The 16577-nt window shown below is 45.0% G+C and overlaps 1 protein-coding gene across 2 annotated transcripts; it reads left to right on the forward strand.

Moving 5' to 3' along the window:
- Positions 1-214: 214 nt before the first annotated feature.
- ccdc149a (coiled-coil domain containing 149a) lies at positions 215-14098 on the forward strand. 2 transcript variants are annotated; one of them, XM_047601663.1, is made up of 13 exons: positions 215-376; positions 1630-1791; positions 1884-1922; positions 2544-2651; positions 2769-2885; positions 5666-5838; positions 6892-6964; positions 7084-7168; positions 7724-7868; positions 8218-8294; positions 8779-8811; positions 11767-11859; positions 12881-14098. In XM_047601663.1, exons 1-13 carry the CDS (start codon positions 326-328, stop codon positions 13420-13422), a joined length of 1698 nt encoding a protein of 565 aa, XP_047457619.1. In that variant the 5' UTR covers positions 215-325; the 3' UTR covers positions 13423-14098. The 2 variants fall into 2 exon arrangements, with proteins under 2 accessions (XP_047457619.1, XP_047457630.1); XM_047601674.1 differs by lacking the exon at positions 8779-8811.
- The last annotated feature ends 2479 nt before the right edge of the window (positions 14099-16577 follow it).

A 16577-nucleotide genomic window follows, 5' to 3' on the forward strand; every position in this document is an offset into this window, starting at 1 on the left:
TTTATTGTGAAGGAAAGTACTTCCGTTTTATTTTACCGCTAATTCCAGTGGCGTTTCAGTACTTAGCTCATAACAGTATGGATATTTCAGTGGTTCACGCACAAACGTTGCATCAAAAACTGCTGGTGCGAAAACGTATTTCCGACAAAAGTTTTTTTTTTTTCCTTCTTCAAAAGTTGTGCCGGAAGTCGTTCTATTCTTCCGCTCGGCTTGACAGGGGAGGCGAGAGAAAAAACGTGACGTCGGATAAACAAACAGGGGAGAGGAGAGACGGGGGCGGCGAGCCTGGGCATATTCGCGCATTTCTCGTGGCATTCCTCGAATAATGCAGTCTTCCAAGAGGAGCGAGAGCGACTGGCAGGGGCTCGTCAGCGAGGTAAGCGAGAGGCGAAGACCGCGGGGACACCGCTGCAGACGCGGACGCGTATTTTACAGATGCGCCGGTCCTCCGGTCCATATGGAAGGAGCGTCTGTGTCTCCCTGAGCTTAACACACCGGGAAGCTGTTTAATGTCACTTGAACTGCACTTTATTTTTTTTTCATAAGCCAGTCTCCTCATTCTCTCGGGCCTACTTACCTTCTGTGACGGTACCATGTCTAATAAAGACCCACCTGTGGGCCTGCATTTAATTTATGACAACAGAAGAGATTATACTGATAACGTGATGTTAAGCTTTAAGGGATGCTTAAATTACAAACATCTATTCGTTAAATGTGAAATTAGAAGATATGGGTCATCTTTATATTATGGGAATGGGCACAGGCGAGCTACGGGTCACACATTAAAAGTACACGACAGCAGTGCAGCCTATTCATCTCCCTGATAGGAGCTGTTGCTGGATTTGGTTAGGAGCTGGTCTGGCAGGTGGCAGGGTTTCCACTGCGCCTTATCTACGTGTTTGAACACTTTGCTCCAGTGTGTGTTTTCCACCAGCACACAGCGGTCAAGTCATTTGGCCCATCGAATATGTGAATAAGGTCTGCAGGCAAATCCTTAAGAACGATGCAGTAGATTTTTTTTTAAAAAAGATGTAGATGTTGTACACTGGACACATGGACTGCTTTGAGAAGGTTGAGCTGGGACGGTTAGATGACAGGGTCGGAGCATCCGACTGGCTCGTGGGATGTTCCCGGTCCGCAGCCATCAGTACCTATGAAAAATGGCCAAAAGCAGTGAACCACGGCAGGGTCTTGGTGGGCTAAGGCTCGCTGATGCATGTGACGGGCCGAGGTGACTGCAGCTCAGACTAGAGAAGAAGTGAACGCTGCTCCCTGGGCGCCGGTGCTGACCTCTGTCCTCTGACGAGCATGGACACGAGAGACCGGATCAACAGAAAGAATCGCATTTTCTTGTCCATCATATTGATTAGCTAAGACACACATGCATTGAACACACCGCACAGCTGGTCTGCAGCGATGTTCAGGTGGTAGTTCATATCAAAGTCATGTCCACGTAAATGCCAGGACCTAGGCTTCCTGGACGAACATTGCGTCGTGAGAACGTCAGCACTTTTATTCACTCGGCTCTAACGTTGGTGTGTGTACTGGAATGAAGCCATAGAGCGTCGCGACCTGCAGTTACCTCTGTTACCACGTATAACGAAACCTCGTGCGCGTTGTTTGCTGTAGTTCCTGGTGTGTAAGCGCAAGCTGGAGAGTAAGAAAGAGGCCCTGCTCATCCTGTCCAAGGAGCTAGATACGTGTCAGCAGGAGAGGGACCAGTACAAGCTGATGGCCAACCAGCTCCGAGAGCGCCACCAGGGCCTCAAGAAGAAGTACAGGGAACTCATTGTGAGTAGCTCAAACCTTCAGAGTAATGCGTGTGAGGTATGTTCCTAAGTGAATATTTGCTCGATAAATGTCTTTCTCTCATGTTTTTAAAGGATGGCGACCCCTCTTTGCCTCCGGAAAAACGCAATCAAGTAAGACGATGTTTGTTTTGAGGTCTTTCTTATGTGACCTATGTATCACTTTTCATTTCAGCGTTTCACGGCAAACTGCTCTCTTAGTTACGTGAGAATAACGGGTAATTGTGGTAATTATTTACAACCATTAGAGAGGGTGCGGCTTGAAGGAGTCCTGTAAGACCCTTGATACGTCCAAGACGCTCCAAGACAAACGAAGCCGATCAGTTATTCTGCAGAATAGCATTTTTAAAGTAAGTAGAGATCATTTGGCGGTGGAAAGTAATAACAATCTCGCAGAGGGGACAAGAGATTGTGAGAATATTTTGGCCAACACCACAGAGCAGATGAAGGTCGTGGACGGGGACGGGACCATCTGGAGCCGAGACGTCGGTGGTTGTGAAAGCGAATAGCCCGATGGTGCCTTCACTGGAGATCGGTGGACGAGAGTGGTAGAGCGGAAACATTCACCTAAATCACTGTAAAAGTTGGCCACACTACAATGCGCTGAAGAAGAAAGACAAGCCATGCTGATTGAATGAGATCTATTAGTAGATTTGCACCTTCTCTGTGACGGATCAAGCGGCCTCCCACAACCTGCTTAGCTCTCACTCATCTCCTCCACCACCTCCTCCTCAGGTGAACCTGGCTCAGCTGCTGAGGGACTCGAGGGAACGAGCGAAACAGCTCGCTGAGGAGGTGAAGGAGCTCACTCAGAGGCTTACGGAGGCCCAGGGAGATAATAAGGTGCGTACGGGAGCGCGCATCTCACAACTCGCGCAGCGTTTTAAACACCGCTCCGTGACACTGAATGCGGCGCATGTGTTCAAGAGGAGCAGTGACTTCAGCCCGTCTTTTCCGCAGCTCTTACGGATGACCATTACTCGACAGAGGTTGGGGGATGAAGAGGTGGGGGTCCGTCACTTCCCCGCCCACGAACGCGAGGACCTGGTTTGCCAGCTGGAGAGAGCCGGGCTACAGGTTGGTGCATTCCTGCCCTTAAATTACTGATTGCAAACCAGCTATTAGCAGCTTTTGTGTCTGATGGAGTATTTACAAGAGTGTCAAATTTAGCTACAGCGAGTACAGCCCGCTACGTTCATCTATAATTAAGTTAATTTCATTTTTGTGTCAAAACAAAGACAGAAAGCTGTCCTAAATTTGCCATATTTGCACTAGACTATCGTCTAAACTATAGGGACTGTTGATTGTCACAATAAAATTGGAGGTGAGATAAAGCGAGAGGATGTTTCTGAATGAGCTTAGAGTAGGAGCGAGAAAAAGGGGGTATCTACCAGTAATCAGTGGCACATCTGTGCCACACACAAACCTTACGTTATTTCATTGCGTAAATTATTGAATTTTTTAGTTGCTGCTGATGTTCCTAATCTGAAGGAACATTGACTTGTGGCTCCATAGTTAGTAGAACCTCTAGACGAAAAGAGGTTTATCGAATGAAGGAAGTTTTTAATAGTTCCTATGATCTTCTTGTAGATTTTAACACTCTGTTTTAGGGTATTTGTTAGGTCCTAGTTCGAAGTAGGTACTTGAACGCAGCATGCAAAATTTTAGTCCTTTATCAACAGTGAAATCTTGGCTTTATTGCTGCAATATGCCACAACGTTGCGATGCTATATGTCGCACTCACTCTAAAAAACATTTCAGAGGACCTGTTACATCCACTTAATTAAAATATGTTGTCGCAATACAAAAAAAAAACGAAAAAAAAATTACTGATTTAGATTAATTTTTTTTAGTTAGAAACAATATTTGACGCGTTCAGAACTGGTTGAACTGGTTTCAAGATCTGGTAACTTAATAAAATTGACCTAATGACTCAGTATTTTAATTCCCCAAGTCTCAGTGCACTGTAAACAAAGAAATCTTTTGTCCATCTTGACTTCTTCACGATTAAAGACACTGTTGATTGTAGAAGAAAGGATAATTCTCGTAATTCAATGTAGTTTGTTGGTTAAAAGTGAGAAATTGTCGGAACTTAACTTAGAGTGATTGACGTCACTGCTGCACGGGGCCACGCCGTGGAAAACACGTGGTGAATTGTAGCAATAAATACAACGAGACTGGAAAAAAATGTACATTATCAGATCAAATTAAGGACTTTGAAAATGTGGATTAGCCTCAGTTTCAGGTTGTTTAAGTTACTTTCAGGTCAGTTGTGATAAATGTAGCTAAATAAAAGATGCTAACGCTAAGAGCTTTACTGAGAAGTAACGTTAGCCATATAATAATGTAGCACTAAAAGGATGACAAGGAGCCATCACAAATATTCAGTTTATTGTTTTATTGTCATTTATTGTTGGAACTGAAATAGTTACTGTCGGCCGTAACTATACTAAAACAACAACAAAACAATCGACAAACTTATCTGACAGCCCTCCACAATGTAACATAAGAAGTAACTTAAGGTATCAAAAAATGCAGCATAAATTAACATTACCTGACACTAAAGTTTTACACTTTAGACACTATTAAAGCCTATGATTCAAACTAATGCACAGAGACTTAGCTGGCTGTGACGTCACATGCATACCCTCCATTGATATATATATACGCGTAGATGCTGCCTCCGCTGCCTCTGTCCATTGGAACAAAGCGCCAAAGCAGCCGCCATCTTGGGCAGGGGGGAAGTGTAGCTACAGTTCAGGTTGATGTTATATATATATATATGAAACCGATAGATGATTTAGAAGCAGCATGGCCTACTTAGTACAGTTACATAAGGTGGCTGATTTCTAAGTGTCACTTTCGTCACCTTACTGATGTCTTACTACCAAAACCATCTTTTGTTTTCTTATCCTTACATAAGCTCGTAACACGATACAGTAGTTTAATTTATGTTAGCTTTAGAGATGCATCAAATACAACACGTTCGTAATAGTTAAATAATCTATATATATATATATATATATATAATATATAAATAATATGAATCTTCTCACTTGTGGAATGGTTTTTGTTGCTTGGTTTTTGTTGTCTGGCATTTTAGTCGGTCAGATGCACTGACTGTGGTTCGACCGCTGGTAAGAACCCCTGACCAAGATGGCGGCGGCGTTGACGTGTCTGACAAGCCAGAATCTGGAATGCGGCATCTAGTGTATATATCTATGCATACCCTCTATTGAGTGATGTTGCTATGCCAACAGTCGTCCGAGTACTACCTTGCTTTAGCAGTGTCACTGAGGGTGTGGATGCAAACAATAAAAAAATAGTCCCTAAAGGTATGTTGAGCTCCATCAACATGTGATACTGAAGTGTGTGAGAACTGTATCCTGGAGCTAAAGCCACCTCAGTGTGCATCGGGGGGCACGCCTTACTTTCAGCTAGGTCGTCTTTAACCTAATGTCACTGTCACTCCCTTCATCTGCAGGGCTTTCTCAGCTTCCTTCACTAACTGGTATAATTGAAAACAATCTACTCGAAAGCGGAGCATTCGAAGCACACTTAATAGAATTTATGAGGATTATAATCTTCTCTCTAGTTGTAGTTTATTATACCAATAAAACACGCGTTCTCCCCTTTTAAACCCACTGTCGAGGTTTTCTCAAGACACTTTATCTGCTATAATAGTCGAAGCCACTCTGTTGAAAACAGTTGGACGAGGTTTCGCAGCGGGGAGCACCAGAGGTGCTGATAGCTCAAAACGGCGCATGCACTCTCAGCAAACTCCACTTTAACGAACCGGGCTCGAAAATATCTTCTTTCAGCGGCTAACTTTTTTTTTTCTCTTTTACTTTTTCCAGATGGAGGAGATGGAGCACAACATTAAGGCCCTGGCAGACGAGCTGCAGGACGTGAAGTCGGAGCGCACGGTGTTCATGGAGAAGGCCGACCGGCTCAATGTGGAGCTCAACCACATTCTGGGGAACCACGAGGCGCGCATCATCGACGTGGACGCCCTCTGCATGGAGAACAGGTTAGCGCAGCGGTTCCCAAACTTTTTTTTTTTATCTGTCAAGACCCTCCTATGATAATATAGGAGCATTGTAAGCTCCCCCCAGGTCTTTACCGCACCCAACATCACTTACGAACAAATGGGTTGCAAGTTGCATTGCATTTTCTTCACTTTTCCACTTTTTTTCTTTTGTTTTACTTCAAAAAATAGCAATAATAAATGCAAGTATTGCTTTCAGGCATGTATGAATTGCACTTGATTATATTTTCAAGTAAAATTAACTTGAAATTTGATTTAGGAACCTTACATTTCCCCATTTAACAATAGGTTTTTCAAACTGAATTGAGAAAACAAAAATATCCCACAAACAGAAGAACAGTGACTCATCGTAGACAAGATGTGCAAATGCGCTTTCTGTGCACAAATCCCATTCCCTTCCTTTCGTCGCCTCCTCGACCTCTGGGCGCGGGCTTTAATCTGAGGTGCCGTTAATTCCTGAGGCTAATGAACTTCTCCTCTGCGGCAGAAATAACTCCGCTCCTCCTTCTCTGGAGCATGAAAGCCCGTTTCATCGCAGTGTCTGATGGTTTTTTGAGACTGGGAGAAACTTTCTTCAGTCTTTCAGGCTCACCAGCCTCCACGTCTCCCAGTGACGATGCGCTGTCATTTTGATTCAGTTAATTAAGGAGCCCTTGCGATAATGTGGATTGCTGAAAAACAACAATAGCATAATCGTGCTGATTTCTAAAGCACGCCAAAGATGCCACAAATTCGTATTTTCTGGAGGCAAGGCTGTCATAATAAAGATAAGTTCTTATTGTAGCTGTGTTTTGGAGCATGTACAATTTACAGAAATTGTTTTAAATGTTTATTTCTATCTCTGTCTGTCTCTTTGTTTCTATTTGATCTAGATTTCGTTTTTAACTTTTCGATTCATATTTTAACAATCAAAATTGTCCATTGTGTGAGAAATTTACTACTAATAAAACCTCAAGCTCATTAGTATTTGTAGGGTTTTGCAGGTGGAATCATTTTCACAATGAACTCAAAACACGTCTGGCGTCGTCACTGCAGGTATCTGCAAGAGCGTTTTGGCCAAGTACAAGAGGAGGTGAACCTGCTCAAGTCCAACATCATGAAGTACAAGGTACGGGCCGAATTCTTCTGTTAAAATGGAAGTCCGAACCAGTTTTAACCGGGGCCGAATTAATCCCGACGACAAGACGTTTTCATTCAGGCGAGCTTTTGTGTTTCCCTTCCCCACAGACGGCCCTGGAGAGGAGGAAAAACTCCAGCGCGTACGGGAAATCGAACAGCAGTCCCCTCACCGGAGTCCTCTCGGCCAAACAAGGTGAAAGCGCGAAACATCCCGGTCCCATCCGTCTTTTTATCATTCCAACTCTATCAATCAGGTGAAGCCGATCGTCTTTGTCCGTGACAAATCGGCGCCTTTTGTTTGTCGCCGCGTCCCGCTGCATTATTTAATAACTTCTCTTTAGCCGATCCTTCAGCCCACAACCGGCCGCCAGCTGGGTTGCTAATTGTATTCCGAGTGGTAGAGAGCGCCACCGGCGGGGAAACGAGCCTGCCACGATGACTGACAGCCGCTGGAAGAAGCGGCGCAGTGGGCTCCGGAGTTAAAGTTAGGGGAGTGTCACAGCGCAGACAGCTGTTCCTAACTCTCCATCTCTGTCTCGCTCTTGTCACGCTGCTTTTCCCCCCGTCTCTTGTTTTATCGCCCCGCTCTCTCTCCGTTATCTATTTTTAACTTCTGCGCGAGCTTTATTGGGGTTATTTGCAGGCTACAGGTTTAGTCCCCCCCCCCCCCACACACACAAATTCTCTGCCTCTCGTTCTTCTCTTTCTGCTTCACCCACGTCCTTGCTTTTTCCCTTTTTTTTTTTAGTGCAGGAGATGCTCCTGGAGGAGCAGGGCTGCAGCCTGCCCGCCACGCCTCAGTCCATCTCCGACCTCAAGTCGCTGGCCACCGCTTTGCTGGAGACCATCCACGAGAAGAACCTGGTCATCCAGCACCAGAGGCACACCAACAGGTAAGGAGAAGCCACAGAGACGTCAGAGGGCGTTAGTTTCAGGGTTTCTGGAGCAAGAAGACTCACAGGTAATGTTTCATACGTATATATTATGAGGTATAGAAAAGATCTGATTATGAAAAGCATTTTTGTCATTGAGGGACAAATCCTTACGTCTCCAAAGAGCAGAAGAGCATCTGGCTGCTTCTTGAGTTAAGATTAGTTAAAGGTGTCGCCCTTTTAACTCCAGCGCACTTAGGATGTTTGTCTGCCTCCTCCTCAAAGACAAATACTGAACTGTGACACCCACACCCACACACACACACGCATCACTCTGATGAAACCTCGCCCATCTTAACTTGGCCTGCAGGATCTTGGGAAACAGAGTTGCCGACTTGGAACGGAAGCTGAAGACTTTGGAGGTGTCCGGTTTGTGGAGTCTTCCAGGTGGGTCTAAAAAGAAAGTCGTGAAGCTTGCACAGTTGCACAGTTAGCGTGTGACGGTCGTTTGTAGGTTTTTATCGCACGGTTAGAGAAGATTTGCACAGGGGATCAATCACGTTGGCTGCCTGTTTCTAGTTAGAGACACACAAATTCTTACATTTCTGTCAAACAGTGATCCTAAGTGGCTCTTATAATGACATGTTTGCATTAACTGTGTTTAAACTGTAGAAGGCCACAGCAGTGTAGTGTCTGTACCACCCCATGAGCAAACATCACCCTGTGACTGGTGCTGTGTATGCATACAATAGATGATGTGTTTATTTTTAAAATGAAATGACCTAATACTGTGCACCTGAAGACGAATCTCTTGTTTTATCACGTCTCTTTTGAGTCAGTTTGTCTAAACGTGCGTCTGAGCCTAAACAAATTAACGAGGTTTCAGGTCCTTAACCGTGTGTCTTTCTCTCCTCTTCCGGCTGCGTCTCAGGCTTGACCTACCACGTATCAGTGGGAATTGGGAGTATGTATTCCTTCTGCCCCACTTAGCCCATCCGTGCCCTCCACTGTGTCATGCCAGGACAAATCTGGGCAGACGCCCAAATAACATGTCACCTCATGCCCACCGTTTACACCGTGTCGACTCCATTGACCACCGCCAGCTCATGTGTCTGCTCATGATACCATCGGCTGAGTCGGGGCTGCCTGAGTGTCGCACTCCGATGCCTCCCGGTCCCGCGGGGGGATCTGAAATTATACACAGCGGAAACAGAAATAGATTCATTCATTTAAAAAATCTATTTTTGGTACGCCGAAGCCCGGGGGAGGGGGGGCTCACCGGAAAGCATCGCAAATAAGAAGGTCGAAGGTCGTGATGTGAGTTGATATATGATGCAGAGGCGGAGAAAAATAACAATATTCTTATTTTTTATTTTTTTTGAGCATCAGGAGTCAAATTGATGAAAATGAAAATGCTGCTTGAATCTCTTTCTGTAATCTGAGCTAAGCTCTTCACATTTGAGCAGCCAAAAAGTTGAAGGCTAAATAATTCTTCCAAAAACCCAGTGACACACATACACATATATATGTGCCCTGTATTCCCATATTTGCATTTTTAAGCAAATTTAAATATAAAATATAAACTGTATCCTGTCACATTTTAAAAAGAAACACTTTACTTTTCTGCCCCAATCACAAAAAATCTAAAAATCTGATCCTTTTTTTTTTTCCCTCTTTTTTTTTTTTATTCTAAACACAAGTAGCATCCCAAATTAAATTCACAATCTGAAACCAGGCGACGGGGCAGCTCGCCCGAGCAAACAGTTGCCCCTCGTTCCCACTGGAGGGAGCTGTTGAGCCGTCCACGGAGCAGGCTGAAAAGGTGGAGGGGCTGCGGCTGGATGGAGGTGCCCTGTCATGAGACCGTCATTCTCTCCGCCATAAAACTGACAAGCATCCATTACTGAAAATGATTGCCCACATTACAAACACATTTAGGGGAATGTGCCGTTATTAGGGAATTTGTAGGCGAGGGCCCAGAGTGCCTGACGACCACGCTGTCCACCACAGTTAGGGAGACGGAGATATAGAGAGAGATGTGAGCGTCCGTGGCCTTGATGTGATGCGAAAGTTGGGCTGATGGATATCAAAGGCGAACTCGGATAGGACGGGAGGGCCTTGAGTGCCTACCGGAGGCCCGCGCGACACTCGAGGTGACTACATTGTCAACGGATGAGAGGGAGCCAAAAACAATAACGGTGACATCGACGCAGCGATTCAGATAAAGTTGTGATTGATAGATCTCCCCAGTCTGTCGGTTCAGCCCGCCCCGACGCCCGTGAGCGCCGGCTGGGATGCAGCATTGCGAGTGAAAGCCTGTCACCGCGCAACAGCCATTGAAAAGACAGAGGTGGATCCGGAGTGCACCCTTATAGCTCGGTTTTGGTCTACTGGCAAGACTCTTTCCAGTTAAAAGGAAGGCATTTCCTGTCACCCTAGAGCTAGACAACCCAGGGAAGGCTTGCGACTGCGTGACAGCTTGACAGACGTGTACACCTCCTTATTTGTGATATTGAGTTTGTGATCTGATGCGTCGGGGGTGTCACACACGCGCAGAATAGACCGGCATTATTGCCGGATGCGCGCATCAGCGTATACAGTACGTCGCAGTACGTCGCGGAGAGATGTTGAGACGGTTAGATGGCTGTACAGGCAGCTGTCACTGAGGTTTAAAAAGCGAGTCGCCGGAGCCCCCCCTGCCTCCATCCCGAGCGCTGCCTGCCTCCTGGAGACTCGGCTGCTGCGCTCAGCCTGGGCCCTCGCTCTGCATGTGTAGCAGCCGGCACCGCCTCATTATTGGCTTTAAAAGGCAACCTGCAAAAACGCTTCCCAAAAAAAAAAAAAAAAAAAAAAAAAAACTTGTGGCGCAGCTTAATGAAGAAAATATTTGAACACGAAAGAAACTGCAACATATATATATATATATATATATATATATGTACAGACACACAATCAATTGCCAGTTCATTAGGTAAACTAGTGAAAATGAATGCATCCTAATTAGTCTCATGCTCGAACTCTCTTGGCTTCAAAGATGGTGATTCACCTGAGGGATAGTTTTGGAGGATTGTAGTTTGCGGCGCAGTTAAACTGGGTTGTGTAAGTGTTTCTGTTATTTAGCCTAGAACGTGGGCATCAAAATAACAGAAACATGCGTCAGTACAAGCCAGTGCTGCTACATTTACTTATAGTGCTGGGCTGTTGCGCTGTTTTCACCAGTGTACCTAATGAACTGGCAAATGACAGAGAAATCAGTGGCAGTGCTCACAATTTACAGCTGATCAGTGTTTTTTTGTCGTTTTAGTGGATTCATTTCACGACAATCGCATCATAATTAAAAGAGCTGAATGAAAAATTCATAGAAACTTTAGAATTACATCTCCCCTCCCGCGCGAGTGTAAACGCAGAGCCCCCCCCCGGGACAATATGGACCGCATTCACATAACAATATGGTCCCCCGTTCACCGTTCACGCCTCTCACGCATCGTGTCGCCCAGCCATCCGTTTTCCCTCATTCCTCTGTTTGGTTTCGTGCCGCACACTTGAGCGGTCAGAGAAACAGTTTCTGCCCGTCCGCGGAGTTTTCTGAAAGGCTGCGTGCGTATATGGTTTTATGTGTACGTCCGCGACGTCTGCTTTACAGCGCGCGGTCCCCTATGAGCAGCATATGGCGTCGGCCTAAGAGGCGTGCAGCCATCACTAATGAAGACAGATGACAGGGAGCTGGAGCCTCTTCCTGTGAGCACTGCAATGCATACGTGCGTGTGTGTGTGTGTGTGTGTGTTTGTACGCCGCGGTGTGAGTGAAAGCAGCCCCGACACGTGCTCCATCCTCCATCCTGTTGTTTTTCCTTTTTTTTTTTTGTTGTTGTCGCTCAAACTTGAAGTTAACAGGAAGTGCTTCCTCCTCGGTTTCACAGGGACGCACGACAGCATCCCGCCGAATGAGCACCTGCAGCCGGAGCTCCGTCCGACGCCTGCCACGTCGCAGGCCAGAGTGCAGCCGCCCAAAGGTGAGCGTGTAACCGCGTGACGTGCCCGCCTTCTCCAGTCATTGATAAGAACCCCCCCCCCCCCCCCCCCACGGCTAACGGAATAAACACCGCAATTAGCGGCCGCGTGCTAAACGCTCCCCGTTTCTCTTCCACGCTTAACCCGAGTCCTTTCCCTTCCCGCCTCTGCTCCGCCTCTGCTTCTCATTGGTGCAAGCTGCCCAAATGCCATGGCATTTTGGAAATGTGAAGCAAATTCTCGCCCACTGACATTCAGAAACTTCTCTTTGATGGCGAGTGGGGGATGGGGATGGTGGTGGTGGTGTGGGGTGGGGAGGGGGGCATAAATATGGATGCCACTTGGAGTAATGTTGCTTTCTTCTTGCGTGTTTTTGCGTGTGCATGTGTGCGAGGAGGGGGAGGGAGGAGGAAAAAAAAAAAAAAAAAGAAGGTGGTTGGGACTCTGCGTGCAGTCTTTAACCTTTTTGACTGCGCATCCACAAATATGGGTCAGTAATCCCCAAAGTGAGAGCATATTTTGGCGAAGAAGCAGAACTAAGCTGTTGCTATTGCTGAGATGCGGGGCGTCACACTTGTCTTGCGTCCCCCTTGTCTGGGGCACTGCTGCTATATTTAGCCTGTTGCCATGGAAGCACTTCAGTCACATAAGTAATTGAAATAACTTTCTACGCTGACACAGTGTTCCAGCTTTTAAAGAGGAAAGTTTTTTCCTTGAGGATCAACAAGACTTTGCCACTTTCTGTTTTGCATGGATTTGAACTCTGGCTTTAGAACCTCCTTTTATCATCACTGTCACAGGTTTATAAAAATAATTCTTAGTAGCAGCCTTAAATTGTGGTTCATCATAGGGTTATTGTGGCAATAAAAATCGCAGAGCCCCCTTGTTTTTTGCGACATTTGTTTTCATAGCGCAGCACCATCAGAGCAGAATGAGGCCAAATGACTTGTTTTCCGATGTGGCCGTGGCTTCAGATCAAGTGAGTAATTAAAATGACCAGTCATCTCATCTTCCTTCTCCCAGCACTGTCAGGCGACAGAAGTTCACATGAATCATCTTGGGAACGCCACGCCGCCGCCGGTGACCTTGGCACAGATGGCATCAGCAGGGAAGACACACCTGCACTGCTCGACAGCCTGGAGCCCCTCGAGGGGATGGAGACGAATGGGATTGACAGGGGAAGGGTTGAATTGGTGACCCTGACGGATCCGGGCGCCGCGAAGCCAGAGGAGGGGCGGAGTCCGGTGGAAGAGGCGGGGCGCGAGGTGGAAGGAGCTGAGGATGAAGACCTGGGTTCCACGGTGGAGGAAGGGGAAGAGGCCGTTCTGGCCCTGGACGCCACACCCACCGAGTCAGACCTTCAGTGGCTGTCACTTGAACAAGCCTCTGTCAATCATTCAGAGGTGGGTCGTCAGCCCTGTGAACCCGAGGGCAGCGGGTCTGACAATGTGCACGAACTCAAAGAGGTATCAAGTCCAAAGAGCGAGTCTGAAGAGGTGACGAATAAAGGCGAGTGGGACATTCACTGTCTGTCTGCGCACAGTCATAGTAACAACTTGGCGTGATCAAACATCACTGCTGAATGATTGGAGAAATTTATCTAAAGGCCTTGTCCGGATTGCATTAATCACGCCTAGTTGCATTCCTGTTGCGTAGCCGCTGCTCACTAGCTCCCTTCTCCACCGAGCAGCTCTGTTTTAGTCAATAAAATGGAGAGAAAACACTTTTTCAGACACCATTGACAAAGCCTGAGGTGCACTTTGTATCTAGACAGCCTTGTTGCCGCGCAACAGAAAATCTTGAAATCAATGGAGTTGCAAACGTCATGCCCTACAGGAAGAATTTAGATAGGAAAATAACAAATATGGCAACATCAACTCCCGTGCCCCATATTCCCTTCTGTCTTTCCCTTGCGATAAGATTATCCCAATTGTTTGCTTTCTTCTTCTTCTTCCTAGGAAATGCCAATAAACTTGAATGCTGCATTTTGTTGTGATGCTCATAGGGACTCCACATTGACGTACCAGAACTTGTAACGAACGTGAGGTGCACACTTGTAAATATCAATCTAAATGTAATATTACAGATTATATTGATGTCTATTCACTGAATGTAAGGGTGAAGCCTAGCAATCAGTCACTTTTTATTTATCCTTATTTAAAAGTTGATATTTGGATGAGACTATATGTGCCTTACATGTGGAAATACTGATATTTATTAATATAAAAGCATAAACCAGCAGCGTTGTTGGTTTCTTTTCTTCTTACTGACGCAGATCTATCTTCAAGACTTCAAGAATTTTTGTGCACACACGTCTGATTTGTATGATTGAGCTATTTATCCAAGGGATTGGAATTATAATAGAATCCTTATATCATGTTAACTGTAATAGTGCATAAAGATTAGTAAGCAAACACTCTCTAAACGCTCCAATTAATCTACACAGAGCCTACGTAGTATCCTACATGAATGTCTCGTGACACTTAATCATTTATACATGTATGCATCTGAAACCCTAGTTGACAGTAGTCGACTTTTTTTATGTCACTGTGTGTCTTTGAGTACTTCAAACATTGACGAATGATGCAACCGAGTGGCTCATCCTGGAGTTGGAGCTAATGAATGCAGCAGAAAAGACGCCAGAGTAGGCGGCCGTGTAGAACCACCCAACTGAGCAGAAGGACAGTGAATAGTCCGTGCTTGTCTGGCACGCTGAAAGATGTGCAAGAGAAAATGCATTTTTGGACCAGTCACAGTTGTTGGGAGCTGCATCACCTAGACAGTAACATTTCTGGGGAGGTATGCGTGTGCTTCGACATAGAAACTGAACCTTAATGTAGGTTCTAGCTGTATTCGTATACACTAGTCCTTTGAAACTGTGGTTCCCAACCATTTCGCCCACTTGTATCTCAGAAAAGTTGAGCCCCCTAGCTTGTACACTCACAAAAGCTTGTTTTACTAACTTTTTGGGGACCATCCATTGACACAATGCATTCCAAGCCGTTTAACATAAACTCAACAAAGTGCCTTGGTCTTACTGTTCCCATAAACCTTACTTTCACTTTCAGATTTAAACAAACTCTTAACCACTTTTAACTCCCTGTAGATGACAAATTTGCCTTGTGATGCATATTCTAAACAATACCATGTATCACACTGTGAGCACTTTGCCGCCATCTAGCGTTCGGAGTGTAAACTGCATCCAGTTGATCAAACTGTCAGGGCCAGACTTTTTTCAGATGTTCAAAGTGCAATATTAACAACTTAAAACTTACATTGCCCTGTTTCACCAACAGCAGCCTCAATTAAATAATCTACATACCTGAAACTGGAATGAATTTATATCTATTGTATGTGCTACATTTAAATGAGCAATCTCTATTTCATTTAGCAAAAAAACACAAGTTTCTTCTTCTTATTTAATGAGATGTTAACCCTTCAAAAATCTGTCCTTCCAAAAGGGCCGCACAATGACAAAAAATAAGAATAATAATAACACACATCTTTCATACTGTAAATCTTTGTCTTTATTCTGATTAGCCAACTGCACTTTTAGTTAGACGCGCTCTGTCATTGATAGAATATTGATGCTCTGAGGAGAAAACAGCAGAGATGAAGTTGTTAGTCGTTAAACTAATGAAACTGATGGAGAGTGGCCTTCTAGCTTTTAGTTAGGACCAATAATTCTTAAAAAACAGTTGTTTCTACAGTCCTTTGATTATCCATTTATTTTTGACCACCTCACAACCTCGATCAGAGACACATTCCCTCTCCCATTCGACTCCATATTGGGAACAAAGGATTTAAAGCAACTTTAAGGTTAAATGGGCAATGTACTTAGCTTAAAGTAATAGCTAAAAGGTTGAAATAGTTTTCCAGAAGTAATGGTTCAAATGGCCAAACACTGTGTAGTTAAAACTGCAATCTGTAAGTTATAGATGACACTAACAACTGAAACAGTGAATAGCCAGATGCCATACTGCGATAGATCCGAACATCAGACCGACTTTGTAAACTTGGTGTAATCATGGTTTCATTTAAGCATACACATTAAGTTTGTTTGATAGTAATGATGATTACGTCGTCAAGGTTGGTGCCTCATCAACTGTAAATACAGAAACAAATTCAAATTTAAATTCTATTACTGCTTTAATTTACATATCCAGGTAGTTATAGTCTATGTAAATGGTGTATTTGTGTGAAAATATCTTTATATTTTGAGCTAAACATGCTACACACTCTGAGTATGACTGTGTGAAGTTGAGGACACCAGAAGTTTTCCAGCACTGGATGCGCAAACACTTTTGTCCATTTTGTCCTGCAGCCAAAGTCCAGAGCCCAGAGTGTATTGAGAATCAGTGGTGAGGCCCTCTCTTCCTGCACGCAGGTGACAGCTGGCCTCTCCAGGCAAACACAGCGTCAAAGCCAGAATCCATGAACTGCTTATTCTGCAGAAGGCCACTTGCTATTTTTAATCTCTGACACAAAATAGAGGCAGGGAGAGAAAAGGAATTCAAGCTAGGGAGCCATGTTGTGTACCCAGTGTCGGCCCTGCGCCAGGCAGCTGATTTGGCACGCTGCAGGATGCCTTTTTTTTTTTTTTTTCTTTTTTTTAAAGTTTATAAACCAGATGGAAAATGAACTAATGCATTTGCAGTTGGGTCCCTCACAAAATCACCGACCAATTTGTGGTTGTTTACATGCATATGAATGCGAAGGG

This window comes from Mugil cephalus, chromosome 1 (assembly GCF_022458985.1).
Source record: "Mugil cephalus isolate CIBA_MC_2020 chromosome 1, CIBA_Mcephalus_1.1, whole genome shotgun sequence".
Taxonomy (NCBI): Eukaryota; Metazoa; Chordata; class Actinopteri; order Mugiliformes; family Mugilidae; genus Mugil; species Mugil cephalus.